The sequence below is a fragment of the Oncorhynchus kisutch genome, linkage group LG11, assembly GCF_002021735.2.
Source record: "Oncorhynchus kisutch isolate 150728-3 linkage group LG11, Okis_V2, whole genome shotgun sequence".
Lineage (NCBI taxonomy): Eukaryota > Metazoa > Chordata > Actinopteri > Salmoniformes > Salmonidae > Oncorhynchus > Oncorhynchus kisutch.
Window position 1 is genome coordinate 5,766,331 of NC_034184.2, and position 25,913 is coordinate 5,792,243.

The 25,913-nt window shown below is 42.6% G+C and overlaps 1 protein-coding gene across 5 annotated transcripts in view; it reads right to left on the bottom strand.

Moving 5' to 3' along the window:
• The window catches only part of LOC109875869 (mitogen-activated protein kinase kinase kinase 21), a 43,331-nt gene that overhangs the window by 14,820 nt on the left and 2,598 nt on the right, over window positions 1-25,913 (bottom strand). For all 5 annotated transcript variants that reach the window (XM_020468303.2, XM_020468302.2, XM_020468301.2 and 2 more), the window contains exons 2-5: window positions 8,643-8,823; window positions 3,430-3,578; window positions 3,011-3,186; window positions 547-787 (exon numbers count right to left, since the gene is read on the bottom strand). In XM_020468303.2, coding sequence (XP_020323892.1) covers window positions 547-787; window positions 3,011-3,186; window positions 3,430-3,578; window positions 8,643-8,823 — 747 coding nt within the window. The remainder of the gene's footprint in view (window positions 1-546; window positions 788-3,010; window positions 3,187-3,429; window positions 3,579-8,642; window positions 8,824-25,913) is intronic.

The following is a 25,913-nucleotide window of genomic DNA, read 5'->3' on the forward strand; positions in this document are numbered from 1 at the left end:
ATCTAATTAGTATGCTGTCCTACATGATGTCTTGTTAGTATGCTGTCCTCCATGATGTCTTGTTAGTATGCGGTCCTACATTATGTCTTGTCAGTATGCTGTCTTCCATGTCTTGTTAGTATGCTGTCCTACATGATGTCTTGTCAGTATGCTGTCCTCCATTATGTCTTGTTAGTATGCTATCCTCCATGATGTCTTGTTAGTATGCTGTCCTCCATTATGTCTTGTTAGTATGCTGTCCTACATCATGTCTTGTCAGTATGCTGTCCTCCATTATGTCTTGTTAGTATGCTGTCCTCCATGATATCTAATTAGTATGCTGTCCTACATGATGTCTTGTCAGTATGCTGTCCTATATGATGTCTTGTTAGTATGCTGTCATACGTCTATGATTCTAACGGAGCTTCTAAACAAATAAAGATTGGTGTAAATCTATTTAACTTTTTGCCAACTCGAAGGTAACACTGACTTTGACAAAGAGAAAGACAGACTATCAACCAACCCGACAAGACAGAAACAGACAGACAGACAGACAGAAGCACCCACCTGAGGGCAGGCTGATGCGGTTGCCGTCCTTGAGTTTGAGGCGGCTACGTTTGAACTTGCCCTTCCTCTTCCTGACGTTGGGCTTGTCCTTGTTGAGCTGAAAGATGAGGATGTTGAGTTCCCTCTCCAACACATTGATCTCCCGCTCCGCCAGCTGCTGCTCCCTCCTCTTCAGCAGCTCCTCGTGGGACTTCTGCTGCAGCGCCGCACGCGTCAGCTCCTCCTCCCGTGAACGCAGCTCCTACAGGAACACATGGAGGGTCAGACGAATAGATGGACAACCCTGTATGATAAGGGCCGCATTCCTCTGCCCAGGCGTTGCTGATGCATGCCAGATCTTACAACGCCCGGATAGGTATTTTACCTATCAGGCAGGTGTGCCCGCCCCTGTCAAACAATAGTAGAGGAAACACTACCATAATGATCCACACACAGGTTCTAGGCAGTGCATTATTTCCTTAGCCCTTCTGTCTGTCATTTCTACTAAAAATAACTTGCATACCTTCATTGTTCACGTATTTTATCAGATTGAACTCTTTGTAAATGATAAGAAACAAAGTTCTCTGCAAACACAGCAGTGATCAGTGCTCTTCCCTCCCAACCTTCACAATCAGTGAACTTACTCTGGGTGGTAGAAAAACAAAGCATTAGCTTTAGGCTAGAGTGGCCTGTGACCCCTAGCCACTCAGTCCACAGAGCTGTCCCAGGCCCTCTGTCTGCAGTAACAGCAAGGTGGGCCCATTGTAGTGCTGCATGGCCCTGAAGCATAGCCCTTACTGTAGGAAAGCTCCTTTAAGAGAGGCTGGCCAGCACTCACAAGTTGTAAATCTCAACTGGCTTTATGGAGCTTTGCAGAAATGTTGTGGTGCTCGGGGAGAGGATGACTAAGCCAAAGATCACAAGCTAAAGGGGGCTTCCATCGCTTGATCGTCAACTAGGTTGTGAATGAGTAGGGTTGACAAAATCACTTGAACTATTCGGTAGAGCAGCATTAGATTTTTGTTTTGGTTCTTCTCAGAAAACATAATTATCCTTAAACTTCTGCAAAGCAGCTTTACAAACCAACTGGAGTGAAATTAGATATTTTGTGTAACAACTTTGCAACTTGTGAGGTAGAAAAAATATACAATCATTTCAGTGTTAAAAAGAACAGAAAAACAATAACCCTATATCTGGACTCAAAACTTCACTTTGTAGTTACAGAAGAAAAAGGTTTTGCAAAATGGCGCATGAAGCAAGCTGAACCTCACTTTACCTACAGACCTAGGGTCAGACTTCAGCCCCTCAGAAATATACATGAAGCAAGCTGAACCTCACTTTACCTACAGACCTAGGGTCAGACTTCAGCCCCTCAGAAATATACATGAAGCAAGCTGAACCTCACTCTACCTACAAGCCTAGGGTCAGACTTCAGCCCCTCAGAAATATACATGAAGCAAGCTGAACCTCACTCTACCTACAAGCCTAGGGTCAGACTTAAAGCCCCTCAAAAATATATATGGATAAGTGTGTCAGATCATATGCAACCCCTAACAATGAAATGTAGAAACTCACACTCAGTAGGAACAGTGTGTGGCTATCTGTGCTTCCATTATATCGTTATCCTTTTAGAGGTAATTAAATGAACCAGTGTCATATGGGGAAACAACATGAAGAATTGACATACTAGACAATCCCTGGGAGAGCTTTGGTATATTGCATCATTTGCCAAGTTTGATGCTTAACGATTCAGCTGAAGTTGCAAGAAAGGGCATTCTCAATACAGTAATTACAAATCCCATTTGATTTAACGAGGAGGGACCAAGGAAAGCAGCTTATCACATTACCAAGAGAAATACTTAAAACCATCACCGCTAATAGCTTGTTTTTTTAAAGATACGATTAACTCGCCTACAGAAAGTAACCAATTAAAATCAAAGCACTCCCTTAACTACAGGTTTATTGCACCGCTGCCTTCCACGCGCTTCTAACCTTGTACTTTACACAGTGGAAAGGTCTTGTTCCCACATATTGGAGGTTTACCTATACAACGTATCTACTTAATGAGTCAAAGGATGAGTCTAAGGTATGAACAGGACAAATGTACTTAAGCAAAATAAAAAATAAATTGCACAATTTCTCTCAATGTGTCCTGAGTACTGAAAATGCCATGTGAATGTTGAGAGGCGTGTTTGGGAATACATCCCCCTACGCTGATCAACTGAACAAAGACATACAGGGAGAGAGGTGACATTTGCAACAACAAGATTTGAACGTTTAGTCCATAATGTTGTTTGATCGGAGGTTAGGCTATTAGCTGGCCCAAATTAGGTTACATGAAAAGTGCAATACTGTAAATATAACTGTGTGTTAGAGTGGATTTTCAGTGAATTTATGTAGATCACGAAACTCATCTGTATTTTCTGCGGTGTAGGAAAATTCTCAGCAACAAACGAGTGATCAAATTAAGATCCTACATCTGTACCTTCTCTTTTGTTCTGAGCTCATCAAACATCTCCTGGATCTCCACCCTCCAGTTCTCCTGCATGGAGTGGAAGGAGTCCTGGGGCATGGTGGCCATCACTGCTTCCTCTATGGCTGTTAGCTGCTCCAGGATGGAGGCAAATGACGGCCGGATGTGGGGGTCCTGCTCCCAGCACTCTGAGATACACAACAAGGTGGAACCAAGACAGATCAATGTTCTGAAACTTTGACAAGTAAATGAACACCATTATCTAGTTGTGTGACACTGACACACACACACACACACACATTCTTGAACAACAATATATCATCCAATGAATGCAGCTACTTCAGGCAACATTAATTGTTCTTGAAAAGTGGGTTGAGGAATGGCAACAGCAGATGGATGGTCTGACTTGCAGATGGATGGTCTGACTGCACCTTCCATGAGCTTGGAGAAGGGTTCTGGGCAGGTGGATGGAATAGGGAGGGTTAACTTGTTGACAGCCACACCATAGGCCACAGCCAGCCCATCAATCCCACGGTAAGGCACCTCTCCTGTCAGCAGCTCCCATAAAAGAACACCATAACTAGAAGAGAACACAGATATAGTGAGTACACTGTCCTAACACCAGTGTTATTACAGCACTATTATAGTGATGGGGGAAAAAACTATAGATAATATCCCGATATGTATGTTTGACAAAAAATTTGATAGTTTTGACAATATCATTTTTGCACTAGTTGGCTGTACCTGCACCAAAACTCCAGTATTTTCCTTCATAGCTTATTCTCCATCTATTTTTAAATAGTGAGCCAATTTGTTTTCAGCACTTTAATTTCCATGACTAATACAAACTAATTTTGTCATGACTCTTGTCCTTCTGCAGCAGACATATCTTTTTTTTATTTTTTTTTATTTTACCTTTATTTAACCAGGTAGGCAAGTTGAGAACAAGTTCTCATTTACAATTGCGACCTGGCCAAGATAAAGCAAAGCAGTTCGACAGATACAACGACACAGAGTTACACATGGAGTAAAACAAACATACAGTCAATAATACAGTATAAACAAGTCTATATACAATGTGAGCAAATGAGGTGAGAAGGGAGGTAAAGTCAAAAAAGGCCATGATGGCAAAGTAAATACAATATAGCAAGTAAAACACTGGAATGGTAGTTTTGCAATGGAAGAATGTGCAAAGTAGAAATAGAAAATAATGGGGTGCAAAGGAGCAAAATAAATAAATAAATTAAAATTAAATACAGTTGGGAAAGAGGTAGTTGTTTGGGCTAAATTATAGGTGGGCTATGTACAGGTGCAGTAATCTGTGAGCTGCTCTGACAGTTGGTGCTTAAAGCTAGTGAGGGAGATAAGTGTTTCCAGTTTCAGAGATTTTTGTAGTTCGTTCCAGTCATTGGCAGCAGAGAACTGGAAGGAGAGGCGGCCAAAGAAAGAATTGGTTTTGGGGGTGACTAGAGAGATATACCTGCTGGAGCGTGTGCTACAGGTGGGAGATGCTATGGTGATCAGCGAGCTGAGATAAGGGGGGACTTTACCTAGCAGGGTCTTGTAGATGACATGGAGCCAGTGGGTTTGGCGACGAGTATGAAGCGAGGGCCAGCCAACGAGAGCGTACAGGTCGCAATGGTGGGTAGTATATGGGGCTTTGGTGATAAAACGGATTGCACTGTGATAGTGATATAGTGAACAATATGTTTGGAAAAATCTAATTACAATAAAATCACATTATCGAATCGCAATACATATATAATTGTGAGAATTGCAATACATATCGTATCGGCACCTAGGTATGGTGATAGTATAGTATGGTGAAAGTATTGAATGGTGAAAGTATTGAATGGTGAAAGTATTGAATGGTGATAGTATAGTATGGTGAGGTCCTTAAGTATGGTGATAGTATAGAATGGTGACAGTATTGAATGGTGTAAGTATTGAATGGTGATAGTATAGTATGGTGATAGTATTGAATGGTGATAGTATAGTATGGTGAGGTCCTTAAGTATGGTGATAGTATAGTATGGTGATAGTATTGAATGGTGATAGTATAGTATGGTGAGGTCCTTAAGTATGGTGATAGTATAGTATGGTGATAGTATTGAATGGTGACAGTATTGAATGGTGAAAGTATTGAATGGTGATAGTATAGTATGGTGATAGTATTGAATGGTGAAAGTATTGAATGGTGAAAGTATTGAATGGTGATAGTATAGTATGGTGATAGTATTGAATGGTGAAAGTATTGAATGGTGATAGTATAGTATGGTGAGGTCCTTAAGTATGGTGATAGTATAGAATGGTGACAGTATTGAATGGTGAAAGTATTGAATGGTGATAGTATAGTATGGTGAGGTCCTTAAGTATGGTGATAGTATAGTATGGTGAACTCCTTAAGTATGGTGATAGTATAGTATGGTGAGGTCCTTAAGTATGGTGATAGTATAGTATGGTGACAGTATTGAATGGTGACAGTATTGAATGGTGATAGTATAGTATGGTGAGGTTCTTAAGTATGGTGATAGTATAGTATGGTGATAGTATAGTATGGTGAGGTTCTTAAGTATGGTGATAGTATAGCATGGTGGTAGTATAGCATGGTGACAGTATAGCATGGTGATAGTATAGCATGGTGATAGTATAGTATGGTGGTAGTATAGCATGGTGATAGTATAACATGGTGATAGTATAGCATGGTGGTAGTATAGCATGGTGATAGTATAGCATGGTGGTAGTATAGCATGGTGGTAGTATAGCATGGTGGTAGTATAGCATGGTGATAGTATAGCATGGTGATAGTATAGCATGGTGGTAGTATAGCATGGTGGTAGTATAGCATGGTGGTAGTATAGCATGGTGGTAGTATAGCATGGTGATAGTATAGCATGGTGACAGTATAGCATGGTGGTAGTATAGCATGGTGATAGTATAGCATGGTGACAGTATAGCATGGTGATAGTATAGCATGGTGATAGTATAGCATGGTGGTAGTATAGCATGGTGACAGTATAGCATGGTGGTAGTATAGCATGGTGACAGTATAGCATGGTGACAGTATAGCATGGTGACTGTATAGCATGGTGACAGTATAGCATGGTGACAGTATAGCATGGCGACAGTATAGCATGGTGACAGTATAGCATGGTGGTAGTATAGCATGGTGGTAGTATAGCATGGTGATAGTATAGCATGGTGGTAGTATAGCATGGTGGTAGTATAGCATGGTGACAGTATAGCATGGTGACAGTATAGCATGGTGACAGTATAGCATGGTGATAGTATAGCATGGTGGTAGTATAGCATGGTGGTAGTATAGCATGGTGATAGTATAGCATGGTGGTAGTATAGCATGGTGGTAGTATAGCATGGTGATAGTATTGCATGGTGACAGTATAGGATGGTGATAGTAGGCCTCCCGAGTGATGCAGTGGTCTAAGACACTGCATCTCAGTAGTAACTGCGCCACTAGAGATTCTGGGTTCGAATCCAGGCTTTGTTGCAGCCGACCATGACCGGGAGACCCATGGGGCTCCGCACAATTGGCCCAGCGTCGTCCGGGTTAAGGGAGGGTTTGGCTGGCAGGGATGTCCTTGTCCCATCGCGCACTAGCAACTCCTGTGGCGGGCCGAGCACGGTTGCCAGGTGTACAGTGTTTACTCCACCACATTGGTGTGGCTGGCTTCCGGGTTAAGTGGGCACTGTGTCAAGAAGCATTGCGGCTTGGTTGGGTTGTGTATCGGAGGACAGACGGCTCTCTACCTTTGCCTCTCCAGAGTCGGTACGGGAGTTGCAGCGATGAGACAAGACTGTAACTAGCAATTGGATACCACGAAATTGGGGATAAAAAGGGGTAAAAAAAAATATATATTTATACAGTTGAAGTCAGAAGTTTAGCCAAATACATTTAAACTCAGTTTTTCACAATTCATGACATTTAATCCTGGTAAAAAATCCCTTCAATAGATCCACATAATTGTCCTTCCTGATGACGCCATCAATTTTGTGAAGTGCACCTCCTTCAGCAAAGAATCCACACAACAAGATGCTGCCACCCCTGTGCTTCACGGTTGGGATGGTGTTCTTCGGCTTCAAGGTCTTCCTTTTTCCTCCAAACAAAATGATGGTCATTATTTTTGTTTTATCAAACCAGAGGACATTTCTCCAAAAAGTACGATCTTTGTCCAGTTGCAAACCGTAATCTGGCTTTTTTTATGGCGGTTTTGGAGCAGTGGCTTCTTCCTTGCTGACCGGCCTTTCAGGTTATGTCGATATAGGACTCGTTTTACTGTGGATATTGATACATTTGAACATGTTTCCTCCAGCATCTTCACAAGGTCCTTTGCTGTTCTTCTGGGATTGATTTGCACTTTTTTGCTATACTTTTTCCACCACTGCAATTGATTGCAGAAAATGCAGAAATGATAAAAGTGCTGAAATTTGTTCTGGTTGAAGTTGAATTGAACAGTATAAAACAATCAGAATAGAGAAAGACTCATTGAAATCACTAAGAATGTATGTGTTGCCACCCTAGGATCACTCACAACTCATAAAGCAAACGTAGAACTTTGATTATTCAAAAACTAAAAATACCGTCATTTAATTATTATATATTTTTTTAAATATCATGATATAATATTTTGGCCATATCGCCCAGCCCTAGATAGTACACCATTGTGATAGTACAGCGATAGTATAGTATACATTCCCACTATTATAACACATGATAACACTCAAATTCACATTGCCTAAACCTTTGTTGTGCCTAAGGCTGCCATTTAGAAGACCTTGGTCTTGAATAATGGACGTGTTGAATGCTAAATAATGGCAGTAAAATGTTGTTTACCAGTACAGTGCAACAATGATCCTGTTTTGATTAAGCACCAAGCCTACAGTCATCATTTATCATGTAATTAACGTAAGCTCTGGATGCAGCAGATTGTAGTTACCAGTGGAGGGTGTTCAGGGCTACTGTAGGCTATATTGCACATCCTAGTAGCACAGAATGTACCGACAGTTGTGATCTGACAAAAACAGTTTTGGTTTGTACAAAATAACAACGAAAGCACATATTATCAGAAATAGGTCAGGACAAATGTTTCTAAATGTCTGAAATAAAAGGAGTATCATGGTGCCACCTTTCCAAATCCTCATCTCCTAAAAGCCTATTGATTCCTGTCTGACATGGGCCTGTTTGGAACAGGGAGTAGAGGAAGAGCAATCCATGGTAACATAATTACACAGAGACTCGATTTTTCACTTTTTATGTCAAACAAAAACAATTGATTTCAAAGTTTAACAAACCATACAACTCTATGCACAATGAATACTTTTAACAATTTACACAGTAACACAATTTTTTTTTTTTACTGTAAATATTGTGCAGATGCAAAGTTTGGTAACAGAATCACAGTAAAATTGACCTCAGTTTTATTCTGTAACCAAACTTTGCATTTGCACAACTCTTCCTGGAAATGTGTTTTTGTAAATTGTTCAAAGTAGTTATTGTGCATAGAATTCTATGGTTAGTTAAAACTTTGAAATCAATGGTTTTTGTTTGACATACATTTTAAAGTGAATAAGTCTCAGCGTAATTCCGTTACCATGGAATTTCCCAGGGGCGGGCTGTTAGTTTTACCTCCAGACATCGCTGCCTTTGGAGAAGAGAGAGGACTTGATGACTTCAGGGGCCATCCATGAGTACGTGCCAGCAGCACTCATCTTGGTTGTGTTGTGCCACTCTCTGGCCAGGCCAAAGTCTGTGATCTTCAAGGTCTTCCTTCCAATGTCATCGTTCTCAATTTTTTCAAGTAATAAAACTAGAAGGAGAGGAGTGGGTTGGTTAGGTATTTGGTGAACCACAATGGGATATCTTGAAAATATAGAAAACAAAATAAAAATTCATATCATTCATGATGATCAAATGGGGAAATTGATAGCATTATAATAGATCTGTCCCCAGGTCTTAAACATGCTGTATACCTAGTGCTTTCAGAAAGTATTCACCCCCCTTGACGCATCAAATTTCTATCAATATTAAAATGTTACAAACCTAAAAAGTTACTTCTGTTGCCATTGCCAATTATGTAAAAAAAGCTAATACATCCAACAAATAAAACATTGCATCCTGCAATGTTCATTAAATAGTACCCGCAAAACACCAGTCTCAACGTCAACAGTGAAGAGGCAACTCCGGGATGTAGCCTATTACTGGCAACTTTAGGAGAGTAACGGCAGAATCTGCAAAAGCCAGTAGGAGTGGAAGGAAAATGGTCGGGTCAGAGATCTCTGGCTCCCTCTGGAGTCATTTGCGTCTTATTTCATCTAACAGTGAGCTTAAAGCATCAGACAAGCTCAATGCATATAGTTGATTTTATTAAAACACACAGGGTGTGTCTACATATGGAAAAATACACTTTTAAAATTAAAGAATGTTTTAAAACTTAGAATAACAACATTATAGTTACTCCACAATTAACCAAAATGACAGAGTGAAAAGAAGGAGGCCTGTACAGAATAAAAATATTCCAAAACATGCATCCTGTTTGCAATAAGGCACTAAAGTAAAACTGCAAAAAATGTGTCAAAGAAATGTACCTTATGTCCAGAATAAAAAGTGTTATATTTGGGGCAAATACAACACTTAACTGAGTACCATTTTCATGTTTTCAAGCATATCATGGGTATGTCATCGGCAAGGACAATTGGGTTGAGGATAAAAAGAAACGGAATAGAGCTAAGTACAGGCAAAATCATACAGGAAAACCTGGTTCAGACTGCTTTCCAACAGACACTGGGAGAAATTTCACCTTTCAGCAGGACAATAACATGTACAAGGCCAAATATATACTGGAATTGCTTACCAAGACGACATTGAATGTTCTTGAGTGGTGTAGTTACAGTTTTGAATTAAATGGCAAAGACTGGAAAATGTCTGTTTAGCAATGATCAACAACCAACTTCACAGAGCTTGAATTTATAGATTGTGCAAATCAAATCAAACTTTATTTGCCACATGTGCCGAATACAAGTGTAGACATAACCGTGAAATGCTAACTTAAAAGCCCTTAACCAACAGTGCAGTTCAAGAATAAGAAAATATTTACCAAGTAGGCTAAAATAAAAAGTAACAATTAAAAGTAACACAATAAAGAGGCTATATACAAGGGGCACCGGTACCGAGTCAGTGTGCAGGGGAAGAGGCTAGTTGAGGTAATCTGTACATGTAAACTCAGCAAAAAAAGAAACATCCTTTCACTGTCAACTGTGTAAATATTTGCATGAAAATAACTAGATTCAACAACTGAGACATAAACTGAACAAGGTCCACAGACATGTGACTAACAGAAATTGAATAATATTTCCCTGACGAAAGGGGGGCGGTCTAAATCAAAAGTAACAGTCAGTATCTGGTGTGGCCACCAGCTGCATTAAGTACTGCAGTGCATCTCCTCCTCATGGACTGCACCAGATTTGCCCGTTCTTGCTGTGAGATGTTACCCCACTCTTCCACCAAGGCACCTGCAAGTTCCCAGATATTTCTGGGGGGGAATGGCCCTAGCCCTCACCCGCCGATCCAACAGGTCCCAGACGTGATCAACGGGATTGAGATCCGGGCTCTTCACTGGCCATGGCAGAACAATGACATTCCAGGAAATCACGCACAGAACGAGCAGTATGGCTGGTGGCATTGTCATGCTGGAGGGTTTGGTCAGGATGAGCCTGCAGGAAGGGTACCACATGAGGGAAGAGGATGTCTTCAGAAAATTGGTTATGTTACAAACGTCAGCTCATCGGATTTTGTAACGTTAACGTTAGCTGTCTGACTTTATTAGCCTGCTAATTCTCACACCATAAACTCAATAATTTGATCAATTAAGTTGGCTAATGTTGCTCAACATTTCCCTGGCTAGCTAACGGAGAATTCAATACGGCTAGCAAGATACTTAACAATGCTAACAATTAGGGACGCACAATATATCGGTGGACATATTGGAATCGTCCGTTATTAGCTAAAGATTCCAACATCGGTATCGGCCTGATGTTTAGTTTAATGCCGATGTGCAAAACCGATGTCAAAGCTGACGTGCATACCTATACTTTATTCGACGTCTGGATGAGAAGTGTGCCCAAAGTAAACTGCCTGTTACTCAGGCCCAGATGCTAAGATATGCATATAACTGGTAGAGTTTGATAGAAAACACTCTCAAGTTTCCAAAACTGTTAAAATAATGTCTGAGTATATCAAAACTGATATGGCAGGCGAAAACCTGAGGAAAATACATCCAGGAAGTGGGATGTTTTTGATGTGGGTAGTTTTCAATTGAATGCCTTTAGAGTATCTATGTGTTAGGACCCAGATTGCAGTTCCTATGGCTTCCACTAGATGTCAATAGTCTTTAGACATTGCTTCAGGCTTGTTTTCTGAAAAATGAAGAAGAATGAGACCTTTCTGTCAGTGGACTGTAAAATCATGCAGTGCTGGTTTGCGCGAGTGAGCGCCCTTCGTTGTTTTTCCTTTCTATTGAATACGCTATTGTCCGGTTCAAATATGATCAATTATTTAGACAATTGAGGATTAATTATAAACATCGTTTGACATGTTTCGACGAAATTTACCTGTACTACTAGGACGTATTCGTCTGCATGTTTTGACCGCCTTTGAGCCAGTGGATTACTGAACAAAACGCGCCAACAAAACTTTTTGGGGATATAAAGAGGGACTTTATCGAACAAAACAAACATTTATTGTATAGCTGGGACTCTTGTGACTGCAACCATATGAAGATCTTCAAAGGTAAGTGATTCATTTTATTGCTATTTCTGACTTTTTAATTCCTTTACTTGGTTGTAAAATGTTTGTAAGCGGTGCGCTGTCCTCAGATAATCGCATGGTATGCTTTCGCCGTAAAGCCTTTTTGAAATCTGAAAAAGCGGCTGGATTAACAAAAAGTTAATCTTTAAGCCGATGTATAACACTCCTATTTCTATATTTTGAATTTGGCGCTCTGCAATTTCACCCCCCCCCCCCCAAAAGTCAATACTTTGTAGAGACACCTTTTGCAGCAATTACAGCTGCAAGTCTCTTGGGGTATATCTATAAGCTTGGCACAACTGCCCAAGATGGCGTAGCAGTAGGTCGTCCTGTCCTGTCGTGTCCCTGTATATATCGTTTATTTTTCGTTTTTTACATATTTTCTCCACATATCTCTTTGAAAACATTTTGCTAAACCCTAAGCTTCCAAATACTCTCCTGCAACCCGACCCGAGCTATTTTTCCTAAAGTATTTATATTTACTTCGGGACCCCTCAACTGAAGCTAGCCAGCTAACCAGCGGGTATGCTAGCGGTCTTCAGCTAACCGGTCATCAGCTAACCTGTAGTTCGGAAAGCTCTCGCCTGTTCGTACAACGCGACTTTAACCAGAGCACAACGGACCTATTTATTTTTCATCCCCGGATTCATCCCCGGATTCCCACCGCAAACGGAACATCTTTCAGCTGGATTTTTAAGCAACTAGCTATCTAGCTAAACCGCAACCCCGGATTACTCCTGGCTAGCGTTTCCACCCACTTAGCTTGAAGCTAGCCCGGCCGTAGCACCTGTGCTACCACCGTAGCATACTCCTGAGCTACAATACCCGGGCCCACGACCGGTCTACCGATGTCATCGCATGAAGAGGAATAAACAGACTCACCCCATCGCGACGTCCCCCAAAGGCTAACTCTCTAGCCCTCGCTATCTCCCTGCTTGCTAATTCGGCCTGCTAACTGCTAGCTTGTCCAGCTCCGGTCCGCTAACTGCTACCTTGTTTAGCCCGGGCCTACAAACTGTTAGCTTGTTAGCACAGGCCTGCTAAGAGCCTGAATCGCCGCGTACCAAACGCTCACCGGACCCATATTTACTTTCTATCTCTTTTGACTTTTAATTTGTTTATACCTTCCGGAAACCTGCCTCACCCAATGTGATACGGAATCGCTATTATTTTTTATTTATTTTTAGAACACACTCAAGAACCTCCAGAAGCTAACCAGCTAACTAGCTACAAGCTAATTAGTCATTGTTCGTTTTTTTTTACCTGGATAACACTCGCCAGTCCAGCTTCCCTGCCCCATCCACCGCTGCCCCCTGGACACTGATCTCTTGGCTACATAGCTGATGCACGCTGGACTGTCCATTAATCACGGTACTCCATTCTGCTTGTTTGTTTTATCTGTTGGCCCCATTGCCTAGTCTACGCCATTTTACCTGCTGTTGTTGTGCTAGCTGATTAGCTGTTGTCTCACCTACTGTTTTAGCTAGCTTTCCCAATTCAACACCTGTGATTACTGTATGTCTCTCTCAAATGTCAATATGCCTTGTATACTGTTGTTCAGGTTAGTTATCATTGTTTTAGTTCACAATGGAGCCCCTAGTTCCACTCTTCACGCCCCTGATAACTCCTTTGTCCCACCTCCCACACATGCGGTGACCTCACCCATTACTACCAGCATGTCCAGAGATACAACCTCTCTCATCATCACCCAGTGCCTGGGCTTACCTCCGCTGTACACGCACCCCACCAAACCCCTGTCTGCGCATTATGCCCTGAATATATTCTACCATGCCCAGAAACCTGCTCCTCTTATTCTCTGTCCCCAACGCTCTAGGCGACCAGTTTTGATAGCCTTTAGCCGCACCCTCATACTACTCCCTCTCTGTTCCGCGGGTGATGTGGAGGTAAACCCAGGCCCTGCATGTCCCCAGGCACCCTCATTTGTTGACTTCTGTGATCGAAAAAGCCTTGGTTTCATGCATGTCAACATCAGAAGCCTCCTCCCTAAGTTTGTTTTACTCACTGCTTTAGCACACTCTGCTAACCCTGATGTCCTTGCTGTGTCTGAATCCTGGCTCAGGAAGGCCACCAAAAATTCAGAGATTTCCATACCCAACTATAACATCTTCCGTCAAGATAGAACTGCCAAAGGGGGAGGAGTTGCAGTTTACTGCAGTCCATACCCAAACAGTTCGAACTACTAATTTTGAAAATTACTCTCTCCAGAAATAAGTCTCTCACGGTTGCCGCCTGCTACCGACCCCCCTCAGCTCCCAGCTGTGCCCTGGACACCATTTGTGAATTGATCGCCCCCCATCTAGCTTCAGAGTTTGTTCTGTTAGGTGACCTAAACTGGGATATGCTTAACAGTCCTACAGCCCGCCAGTCCTACAATCTAAGCTAGATGCCCTCAATCTCACACAAATCATCAAGGAACCCACCAGGTACAACCCTAACTCTGTAAACAAGGGCACCCTCATAGACGTCATCCTGACCAACTGGCCCTCCAAATACACCTCCGCTGTCTTCAACCAGGATCTCAGCGATCACTGCCTCATTGCCTGTATCCGCTACGGAGCCGCAGTCAAACGACCACCCCTCATCACTGTCAAACGCTCCCTAAAACACTTCTGTGAGCAGGCCTTTCTAATCGACCTGGCCCGGGTATCCTGGAAGGACATTGACCTCATCCCGTCAGTTGAGGATGCCTGGTCATTCTTTAAAAGTAACTTCCTCACCATTTTAGATAAGCATGCTCCGTTCAAAAAATGCAGAACTAAGAACAGATACAGCCCTTGGTTCACCCCAGACCTGACTGCCCTCGACCAGCACAAAAACATCCTGTGGCGGACTGCAATAGCATCGAATAGTCCCAGTGATATGCAACTGTTCAGGGAAGTCCGGAACCAATACACGCAGTCAGTCAGGAAAGCTAAGGCCAGCTTCTTCAGGCAGAAGTTTGCATCCTGTAGCTCCAACTCCAAAAAGTTCTGGGACACCGTGAAGTCCATGGAGAACAAGAGCACCTCCTCCCAGCTGCCCACTGCACTTTTTATTTTATTTATTTATTTTACCTTTATTTAACCAGGTAGGCAAGTTGAGAACAAGTTCTCATTTACAATTGCGACCTGGCCAAGATAAAGCAAAGCAGTTCGACAGATAAAACGACACAGAGTTACACATGGAGTAAAAACAAACATACAGTCAATAATGCAGTATAAACAAGTCTATATACAATGTGAGCAAATGAGGTGAGAAGGGAGGTAAAGGCAAAAAAGGCCATGATGGCAAAGTAAATACAATATAGCAAGTAAAATACTGGAATGGTAGTTTTGCAATGGAAGAATGTGCAAAGTAGAAATAAAAAATAATGGGGTGCAAAGGAGCAAAATAAATAAATAAATTAAAATTAAATACAGTTGGGAAAGAGGTAGTTGTTTGGGCTAAATTATAGGTGGGCTATGTACAGGTGCAGTAATCTGTGAGCTGCTCTGACAGTTGGTGCTTAAAGCTAGTGAGGGAGATAAGTGTTTCCAGTTTCAGAGATTTTTGTAGTTCGTTCCAGTCATTGGCAGCAGAGAACTGGAAGGAGAGGCGGCCAAAGAAAGAATTGGTTTTGGGGGTGACTAGAGAGATATACCTGCTGGAGCGTGTGCTACAGGTGGGAGATGCTATGGTGACCAGCGAGCTGAGATAAGGGGGGACTTTACCTAGCAGGGTCTTGTAGATGACATGGAGCCAGTGGGTTTGGCGACGAGTATGAAGCGAGGGCCAGCCAACGAGAGCGTACAGGTCGCAATGGTGGGTAGTATATGGGGCTTTGGTGATAAAACGGATTGCACTGTGATAGACTGCATCCAATTTGTTGAGTAAGGTATTGGAGGCTATTTTGTAAATGACATCGCCAAAGTCGAGGATTGGTAGGATGGTCAGTTTTACAAGGGTATGTTTGGCAGCATGAGTGAAGGATGCTTTGTTGCAAAATAGGAAGCCAATTCTAGATTTAACTTTGGATTGGAGATGTTTGATATGGGTCTGGAAGGAGAGTTTACAGTCTAACCAGACACCTAAGTATTTGTAGTTGTCCACGTATTCTAAGTCAGAGCCGTCCAGAGTAGTGATGTTGGACAGGCGGGTAGGTGCAGGTAGCGATCGGTTGAAGAGCATGCATTTAGTTTTACTTGTATTTAAGAGCAATTGGAGGCCACGGAAGGAGAGTTGTATGGCATTGAAGCTTGCCTGGAGGGTTGTTAACACAGTGTCCAAAGAAGGGCCGGAAGTATACAGAATGGTGTCGTCTGCGTAGAGGTGGATCAGGGACTCACCAGCAGCAAGAGCGACCTCATTGATGTATACAGAGAAGAGAGTCGGTCCAAGAATTGAACCCTGTGGCACCCCCATAGAGACTGCCAGAGGTCCGGACAGCAGACCCTCCGATTTGACACACTGAACTCTATCAGAGAAGTAGTTGGTGAACCAGGCGAGGCAATCATTTGAGAAACCAAGGCTGTCGAGTCTGCCGATGAGGATATGGTGATTGACAGAGTCGAAAGCCTTGGCCAGATCAATGAATACGGCTGCACAGTAATGTTTCTTATCGATGGCGGTTAAGATATCGTTTAGGACCTTGAGCGTGGCTGAGGTGCACCCATGACCAGCTCTGAAACCGGATTGCATAGCAGAGAAGGTATGGTGAGATTCGAAATGGTCGGTAATCTGTTTGTTGACTTGGCTTTCGAAGACCTTAGAAAGGCACGGTAGGATAGATATAGGTCTGTAGCAGTTTGGGTCAAGAGTGTCCCCCCCTTTGAAGAGGGGGATGACCGCAGCTGCTTTCCAATCTTTGGGAATCTCAGACGACACGAAAGAGAGGTTGAACAGGCTAGTAATAGGGGTGGCAACAATTTCGGCAGATAATTTTAGAAAGAAAGGGTCCAGATTGTCTAGCCCGGCTGATTTGTAGGGGTCCAGATTTTGCAGCTCTTTCAGAACATCAGCTGAATGGATTTGGGAGAAGGAAAAATGGGGAAGGCTTGGGCGAGTTGCTGTTGGGGGTGCAGTGCTGTTGTCCGGGGTAGGAGTAGCCAGGTGGAAAGCATGGCCAGCCGTAGAAAAATGCTTATTGAAATTCTCAATTATGGTGGATTTATCAGTGGTGACAGTGTTTCCTATCTTCAGTGCAGTGGGCAGCTGGGAGGAGGTGTTCTTATTCTCCATGGACTTTACAGTGTCCCAGAACTTTTTTGAGTTAGTGTTGCACTGAGGCTAGGTAACACGGTCACCACTGATAAATCCATGATTATCGAAAACTTCAATAAGCATTTCTCAACGGCTGGCCATGCCTTCCGCCTGACTACTTCAACCTCGGCCAACAGCTCCGCCCCCCCCCGCAGCTCCTCGCCCAAGCCTCTCCAGGTTCTCCTTTAACCAAATCCAGATAGCAGATGTTCTGAAAGAGCTGCAAAACCTGGACCCGTACAAATCAGCTGGGCTTGACAATTTGGACCCTCTATTTCTGAAACTATCTGCCACCATTGTCGCAACCCCTATTACCAGCCTGTTCAACCTCTCCAAGGATTGGAAAGCTGCCGCAGTCATCCCCCTCTTCAAAGGGGGAGACACCCTGGACCCAAACTGTTACAGACCTATATCCATCCTGCCCTGCCTATCTAAGGTCTTCGAAAGCCAAGTCAACAAACAGGTCACTGACCATCTCGAATCCCACCGCACCTTCTCCGCTGTGCAATCTGGTTTCCGAGCCGGTCATGGGTGCACCTCAGCCACACTCAAGGTACTCAACGATATCATAACCGCCATCGATAAAAGACAGTACTGTGCAGCCGTCTTCATCGACCTTGCCAAGGCTTTCGACTCTGTCAATCACCATATTCTTATCGGCAGACTCAGGAGCCTCGGTTTTTCGGATGACTGCCTTGCCTGGTTCACCAATTACTTTGCAGACAGAGTTCAGTGCGTCAAATCGGAGGGCATGCTGTCTGGTCCTCTGGCAGTCTCTATGGGGGTGCCACAGGGTTCAATTCTCGGGCCGACTCCTTTCTCTGTGTATATCAATGATGTTGCTCTTGCTGCGGGCAATTCCCTGATCCACCTCTACGCAGACGACACCATTCTATATACTTTCGGCCCGTCTTTGGACACTGTGCTATCTAACCTCCAAACAAGCTTCAATGCCATACAACACTCCTTCCGTGGCCTCCAACTGCTCTTAAACGCTAGTAAAACCAAATGCATGCTTTTCAACCGGTCGCTGCCTGCACCCGCATGCCCGACTAGCATCACCACCCTGGATGGTTCCGACCTAGAATATGTGGACGTCTATAAGTACCTAGGTGTCTGGCTAGACTGCAAACTCTCCTTCCAGACTCATATCAAACATCTCCAATCGAAAATCAAATCAAGAGTCGGCTTTCTATTCCGCAACAAAGCCTCCTTCACTCACGCCGCCAAGCTTACCCTAGTAAAACTGACTATCCTACCGATCCTCGACTTCGGCGATGTCATCTACAAAATGGCTTCCAACACTCTACTCAGCAAACTGGATGCAGTCTATCACAGTGCCATCCGTTTTGTCACTAAAGCACCTTATACCACCCACCACTGCGACTTGTATGCTCTAGTCGGCTGGCCCTCGCTACATATTCGTCGCCAGACCCACTGGCTCCAGGTCATCTACAAGTCCATGCTAGGTAAAGCTCCGCCTTATCTCAGCTCACTGGTCACGATGGCAACACCCATCCGTAGCACGCGCTCCAGCAGGTGTATCTCACTGATCATCCCTAAAGCCAACACCTCATTTGGCCGCCTTTCGTTCCAGTACTCTGCTGCCTGTGACTGGAACGAATTGCAAAAATCGCTGAAGTTGGAGACTTTTATCTCCCTCACCAACTTCAAACATCAGCTATCTGAGCAGCTAACCGATCGCTGCAGCTGTACATAGTCTATTGGTAAATAGCCCACCCTTTTTCACCTACCTCATCCCCATACTGTTTTTATTTATTTACTTTTCTGCTCTTTTGCACACCAATATCTCTACCTGTACATGACCATCTGATCATTCATCACTCCAGTGTTAATCTGCAAAATTGTAATTATTTGCCCACCTCCTCATGCCTTTTGCACACATTGTATATAGACTCCCCCTTTGGTTTCTACTGTGTTATTGACTTGTTAATCGTTTACTCCATGTGTAACTCTTTGTTGTCTGCTCACACTGCTATGCTTTATCTTGGCCAGGTCGCAGTTGCAAATGAGAACTTGTTCTCAACTAGCCTACCTGGTTAAATAAAGGTGAAATAAAAAATAAAAAATCTACCACTGGGATTTTTGGCCATTCTTCAAGGCGAAGCTGCCCCAGCTCCTTCAAGTTGGATGGGTTCCCGCTTGTGTACAGCAATCTTTAAGTCATACCACAGATTCTCAATTGGATTGAGGTCTGGGCTTTGACTAGGCCATTCCAAGATATTTAAATGTTTTCCCTTAAACCACTCAAGTGTTGCTTTAGCAGTATGCTTAGGGTCATTGTCCTGCTGGAGGGTGAACCTCCGTCCCAGTCTCAAATCTCTGGAAGACTGAAACAGGTTTCCAGTCTAGAATTTACCTGTATTTAGCACCATCCATCATTCTTTCAATTCTGACCAGTTTCTCAGTCCCTCTTTCTTTTTTACTCTCCCGTAAAGCCCAGCTCTGTGCAACGTACGGCTTAAAGCAGTTCTATGGACAGATACTCCAATCTTCGCTGTGGAGCTTTGCAGCTCCTTCAGGGTTATCTTTGGTCTCTTTGTTGCCTCTCTGATTAATGCCCTCCTTGCCTGGTCCGTGAATTTTGGTGGGCAGCCCTCTCTTGGCAGGTTTGTTGTGGTGCCATATTCTTTCCATTTTTAATAATGGATTTAATGGTGCTCCGTGGGATGTTCAAAGTTTCAGATATTTTTTTATAACCCAACCCTGATCCGAACTTCTCCACAACTTTGTCCCTAACCTGTTTGGAGAGCTCCTTGGTCTTGATGGTGCCCCTTGCTTAGTGGTGTTGCAGACTCTGGGGCCTTTCAGAACAGGTGTATGTATATATTATGAGATTATGTGACAGATTATGTGACACTTAACTAAAGTTCACCTGTGTGCAATCTAACTAATTATGTGACTTCTGAAGGTAATTGGTTGCCAGATCTTATTTAGAGGCTTCATAGCAAAGGGGGTGAATAATTATGCACGCACCACTTTTCCATTTATTTGAATATTTTGAATATTTTTTATTTTATTTCACTTCACCAATTTGGACTATTTTGTGTATGTCCATTACATGAAATCCAAATAAAAATCCATTTCAATTACAGGTTGTAATGCAACAAAAGGAAAAACACCAAGGGGGATGAATAATTTTGCAAGGCACTGTAAGTATGCCCCCAGTGCAATTCTAAAGTAAAATACATCCAGTGTGATTTCAACAGATTTGTCAAATTAACAAATTATTGTATTTTGTTGATTTTATTTAACAACATTCCAACCACGTTTAGCATGATCTATTCAATTATGGCAAAATTCTACTATGTGTATTCATTTGTATCACTGTCAATGACATTCTTTTATTTTGAAGGCTAACCGCAAAGTCCACTATTGTGGCTAATCCTTATTGTGTCTAGCTTCACAGACGGATCCGACCACCATTAATCAAATAAGAACTGTCTTATAAAGTAGAGTTATTTTAGATGACACGTAACTATATAGTTAGCTAGCTAACTATAGCTACTGAAACAGATGTCGTTTTGCTAGCTAGCTATTTTTTATGACCACCACTGTATGTGAGTGAGACAACTTTACCAGTTCATAGCATATGTATCGATTAATCATTGTGACATATGAAATACGAGTGAAAGTGTAATCAATGTGTAATAACTACGTAAAACATGTATGAACGCGTTCAATTATTATGTGATGCGCAGTCATATTCAGGTCCTGATTGGTCAACAAGCTTATTTGACACGTCAAATAGTGTTATTTGACACGCAAAGACCCAAACCGTGTCCCATAGTATGAGAAATCCTGGTTGAGAATGAAACGTCCAAACAAATGAACAACAAAACAGCACAGCATGTAAGTGAAAGAAATAGGTTTTGATTATGTTTTACTGGTAATTGGGACATACGTGAATGCCAACAAAATAACTTATTGGTCAGTGTGGTGTGTGTGTATAACCTTTATTTAACTAGGCAAGTCAGCGAAGAACAAACTCTTATTTAAAATGACAGCCAAAACCGGACGACCCTGGGCCAATTGAGCGCTGCCCTATGGGACTCCCAATCTAGGCCGGATGTGATACAGCCTGGATTCGAACCAGGGACTGTAGTGACACCTCTTGCACTGAGATGCAGTGCCTTTGACCGCTGCATCCATGTGTGTGTGTTAACTATTTAACTGTACAAGAATGCTTAAAAGGCCAATAAAAAAAATTGTATGTCGCTTATTGGTATAGTTTTTTTTGGGCAAGGAAAATATTGGATATCGGACAAAAATGTAATATCGATGCATCACTACTCCATATCAACACCATAGCCAACTTGGCCAAACTAACAAAAAGCCATTATCCAAAGACTAAACACATATTTCATTTTTACAGGTGAGCCCTTAAACTTTCCCATGTCCTTAGTGTTGATATTTAATAATCATCTACTCCAGAAGAGAGCCTACAGTAGATACGGTCTTGTGGGCAGGCTTGACTCTACTGCCAGGTCACAGTCACGAACTTGCCAAATGGGAGGGTGACAACAGAACTCAAACATAGGCCTCATCTGGAGAATGGTAATGTAGCAAATGGGCTACATCTGGTGGGGGTAATGTAGCAAATATGCTACATCTGGTGGATGGTAATGTAGAAATAGGCTACATCTGGTGGAGGGTAATGTAACAAATAGGCTACATCTGGTGGAGGGTAATGTAACAAATAGGCTACATCTGGAGGAGGGTAATGAAACAGAATCACTAGAGCAGAACAGCAACAATATTGTGGAGAGCTATGGCAGTGTAGGAGGACTGTGTCATCTGTTGTTATTTGTAGTAGATAAACATTATACTGTAACAGACATAGCATCTACCTTCACTTAGATTAAAACAAATACTCCCCAGTGGTGCAATATCCAAAACAAGCTTCTAGGAAGAAACAAGGCCTTTTCCATTTCAAACATGTTTCACTGGTTTAATGAGCCTATAAAATACAGCAGTTTAAGCCCATCTCCATTTCCCGTCGCTTAATCTTGTGTGTTTCTACCACACTATATACAAAAAGTTAGCCGTAAATGTACCAGCTCAAGGTGATAATGCCTCATTTGTAGACAGAATACTGGGTTGAGTCAGTCAGGTTTTCACCAACTGTTGGGCTATGCAAGGTGCCTGACAATAGGCGGTTCCTAAGTGGCCATAATAAAACTAATATTCAAAGCATTTACAGTTCTCCTTTCAGAAAACGCCTGTAGTAGGCTAAGCATTAATGTGGTTCATTTCAATGAAGGGACAAAAAAAGTTGCCTTGCAATCTATGGTTATGCCCTCCTCTGAATGGGCCTATATATTTTCAGTACCCATTTTATCGGTTGGGGTGTAAACGTGAGAGCTAGACACAATAACCATGACTTGGATCCACAGGATAGCACTGTGACTTCTAACAGGACACTATGGTTCCCTGGTTTCATTTCAAATGCATGCCTTCTGGAGCAAGAATCTTGAAATTCTTTAACCTTCACATCTCTGTAGCCGAAACTACAAAATGAAAGTGTTAGGAGGGCTGGCAAGAGGCCACGTTTCAATGTGCTGTGCCCTGTCTGTCAAATGAACATTGCTTCCAACTACAGTACCTCCCTACTCTACAGCTGCAATCCGCAGGAAGGAACAAGCTATTGTGTTAAAATAAAAATAGAGATTAAATATAATCAAAATAAGCCTTTCAGACCCTGGAGTCTGGGCATTCTTGTGGCTGCCGTCACCTAGCAACTAGTGCTTGACCACTCCATTGTGCAAACTTATGTTAAGCTTTTGCCCCTCATTAGCAGCATTCCTCCTTCGGACTGCGAGTTATTAAAAGATTAGGGAACACAAAGACACAATTTCACAGACTTTTTGATATTCCCTTAAGATAATCATTGACCAAATCAGTGTGTGTTATACCACACGAAGTCAATTGTGGGTTGATCACTTCTGAAGGTATAATAGGTAGTCCGTCGGTTGTGAAAGTTTGTGCACTGCATTAGCCCTCCTCTCACAATGCATGCTCCAGAGAAACCTTCACAATGATATCCCACAGATGAATTGTCCTTTAGGCTGCCTTATTTGTGGCTGGTGTCCTGAGTAACTGGTTTAAAAGTATGAAACAAGAAAAAGTGTATAGTTCCCGGTGGGTGGGGGAGGTCAGTGAATTCAGTGCATGTTATATTTTCCAATTAAAGTCAGCTACAAGTGTCATTTGACACAATAATGTGGAAAAATAAAACACACGACATTGTGTTAGCAGTGCAGTTATGCTAATTCTGTTACCGGATATAAATCCACTTCACCTACTGTAGTTCAATAACCAAAAAACATCATTTCTAACTCAAGGTGTCATGTCATAGCTGACACCCCGTTCTTTCTGCAGACATCTTTGAATCTTAATATTTAACAGTTTTTTGAACGAGTGGTCGCATAAAAAAACAGAGGGAGATTTGACCATAATTCTGTTACCAAACATTGCACCTCCACAGTTCTACCAGTAAATGTGTTTTTGAGAAATATTCTGTTTGAATTGTTCAAAGTAGTCCTTGTACATAGAGTTGCATGGTTTGTTAAACTTTGAAATTAATGGTTTTATTTGGCATACATTATGAAGTGAGCGGGAAAAAAAACTTACCATGGAATTACCCTGTTCAATAAAAAGAGGCTGGGTTTGTTTGGTTAGCCCACACCCCCATCTGACAGTGATTTATGTGTCGGGGGGCTGGGGTCAGTTTGTTATATCTGGAGTACTTCTCCTGTCCTATTCGGTGTCCTGTGTGAATCTAAGTGTGCGTTCTCTAATTCTCTCCTTCTCTCTTTCTTTCTCTCTCTCGGAGGACCTGAGCCCTAGGACCATGCCCCAGGACTACCTGACATGATGACTCCTTGCTGTCCCCAGTCCACCTGGCCATGCTGCTGTTCCAGTTTCAACTGACCTGAGCCCTAGGACCATGCCCCAGGACTACCTGACATGATGACTCCTTGCTGTCCCCAGTCTACCTGGCCATGCTGCTGCTCCAGTTTCAACTTCCACCTGACTGTGCTGCTGCTCTAGTTTCAACTGTTCTGCCTTATTATTATTCGACCATGCTGGTCATTTATGAACATTGAACATCTTGACCATGTTCTGTTATAATCTCCACCCGGCACAGCCAGAAGAGGACTGGCCACCCCACATAGCCTGGTTCCTCTCTAGGTTTCTTCCTAGGTATTGGCCTTTCTAGGGAGTTTTTCCTAGCCACTGTGCTTCTCCACCTGCATTGCTTGCTGTTTGGGGTTTTAGGCTGGGTTTCTGTACAGCACTTTGAGATATCAGCTGATGTACGAAGGGCTATATAAATAAATTTGATTTGATTTGATTATGTAGACATGTGAACGATTCCCTGGTGAAAAATAAAATGCGGCCAGATGGATTGCCGAACAAGGTTCACCTTCGGTGAAAGCACAGCCTGATGAGACACACCAGAGAACAGACAGTCGCCAAAATCATGTTTCACACAACACAGAGGTCACACTTTGAAGTATGTAGCCACAGTCATAGTCCACTCTGAAACCTTCTCATGCATTATTCAGAGGGACGACTCCAAGGGAGTATCAAAAAGTAAACAACGCCACATAAAAATTTGAGTCCGGAAATCTTATCACCTATTGAAACAGGCCTAAAAGTTAACTGTAGCATGTTTGTTCTAAAATCATCAGGATTTTTTCCAGTGACCCATTCGGTTGGTTCTTGCAACACCGGCATTGTGGGTTTGATTTCCACATGGGCCATATTGGCCTAATATGAGATGCTTTGGGAAATTTAGGAGCACATAGCCTACACTGATGACATGGTTTGAAGTTGAGTGTTTAGTAAAGCAGGGGCTATATTTGAGACAACATTTCAGGGTGGTGGGGGTTAGGGAACCCAGCTGAGCAAACATAGACATTATTTCACATCCTTTCGAGGGTCCCCCCTGCATACACAGATCCTTCTCTAGGGTCCTGCCTGGTTTTCACATGCCCTGAAGGGGATCTGTGTTTGTGGGGATCAGCCACATGCCAAACAGACCGACAAACAGATGGAGGAGAGAGCTCAGTCTCAGCTGCTTGTACAGGCCTCTGGAGTCTATACGGGTGACCGAAAAACAACAGAGTTGAAAGAGGGAATGTTGTCTGTGCTGAATGACTGCGGAAAAGGAACGGAATGCAGATGGTGCAATTTCATCGCAGTCACAATGAATCTGCACTTCTCAAAATTGAATCTGCACTTCCCAAAATGGCAAACATTACTGCTTTGCAAACTTAAATTAACTTAAATGTACTGTCACGCAATCAGGCAAGATGGGACAGATATGTCAACAATACCTAGGCAGCAGGTAGCCTAGTGGTTAGAGCGTTGGACTACTAACCGAAATTTGCAAGATCGAATCCCAGAGCTGACAAAGTTTATAAATATAAAAAAATTTAATTAAACAAATAAAAAAAATTAAGTTGTTCTGCCCCTGAAAAGGTAGTTAAACCACTGTTCCTAGGCCATCATTGAAAATAAGAATTTGTTCTTAACTGACTTGCCTAGTTAAATGAAGTCTCTCGGAGGACCTGAGCCCTAGGACCATGCCCCAGGACTACCTGACATGATGACTCCTTGCTGTCCCCAGTCCATCTGACCGTGCTGCTGCTCCAGTTTCAACTGTTCTGCCTTATTATTATTATACGACCATGCTGGTCATTTATGAACATTTGAACATCTTGGCCATGTTCTGTTATAATCTCCACCCGGCACAGCCAGAAGAGGACTGGCCACCCCACATAGCCTGGTTCCTCTCTAGGTTTCTTCCTAGGTTTTGGCCTTTCT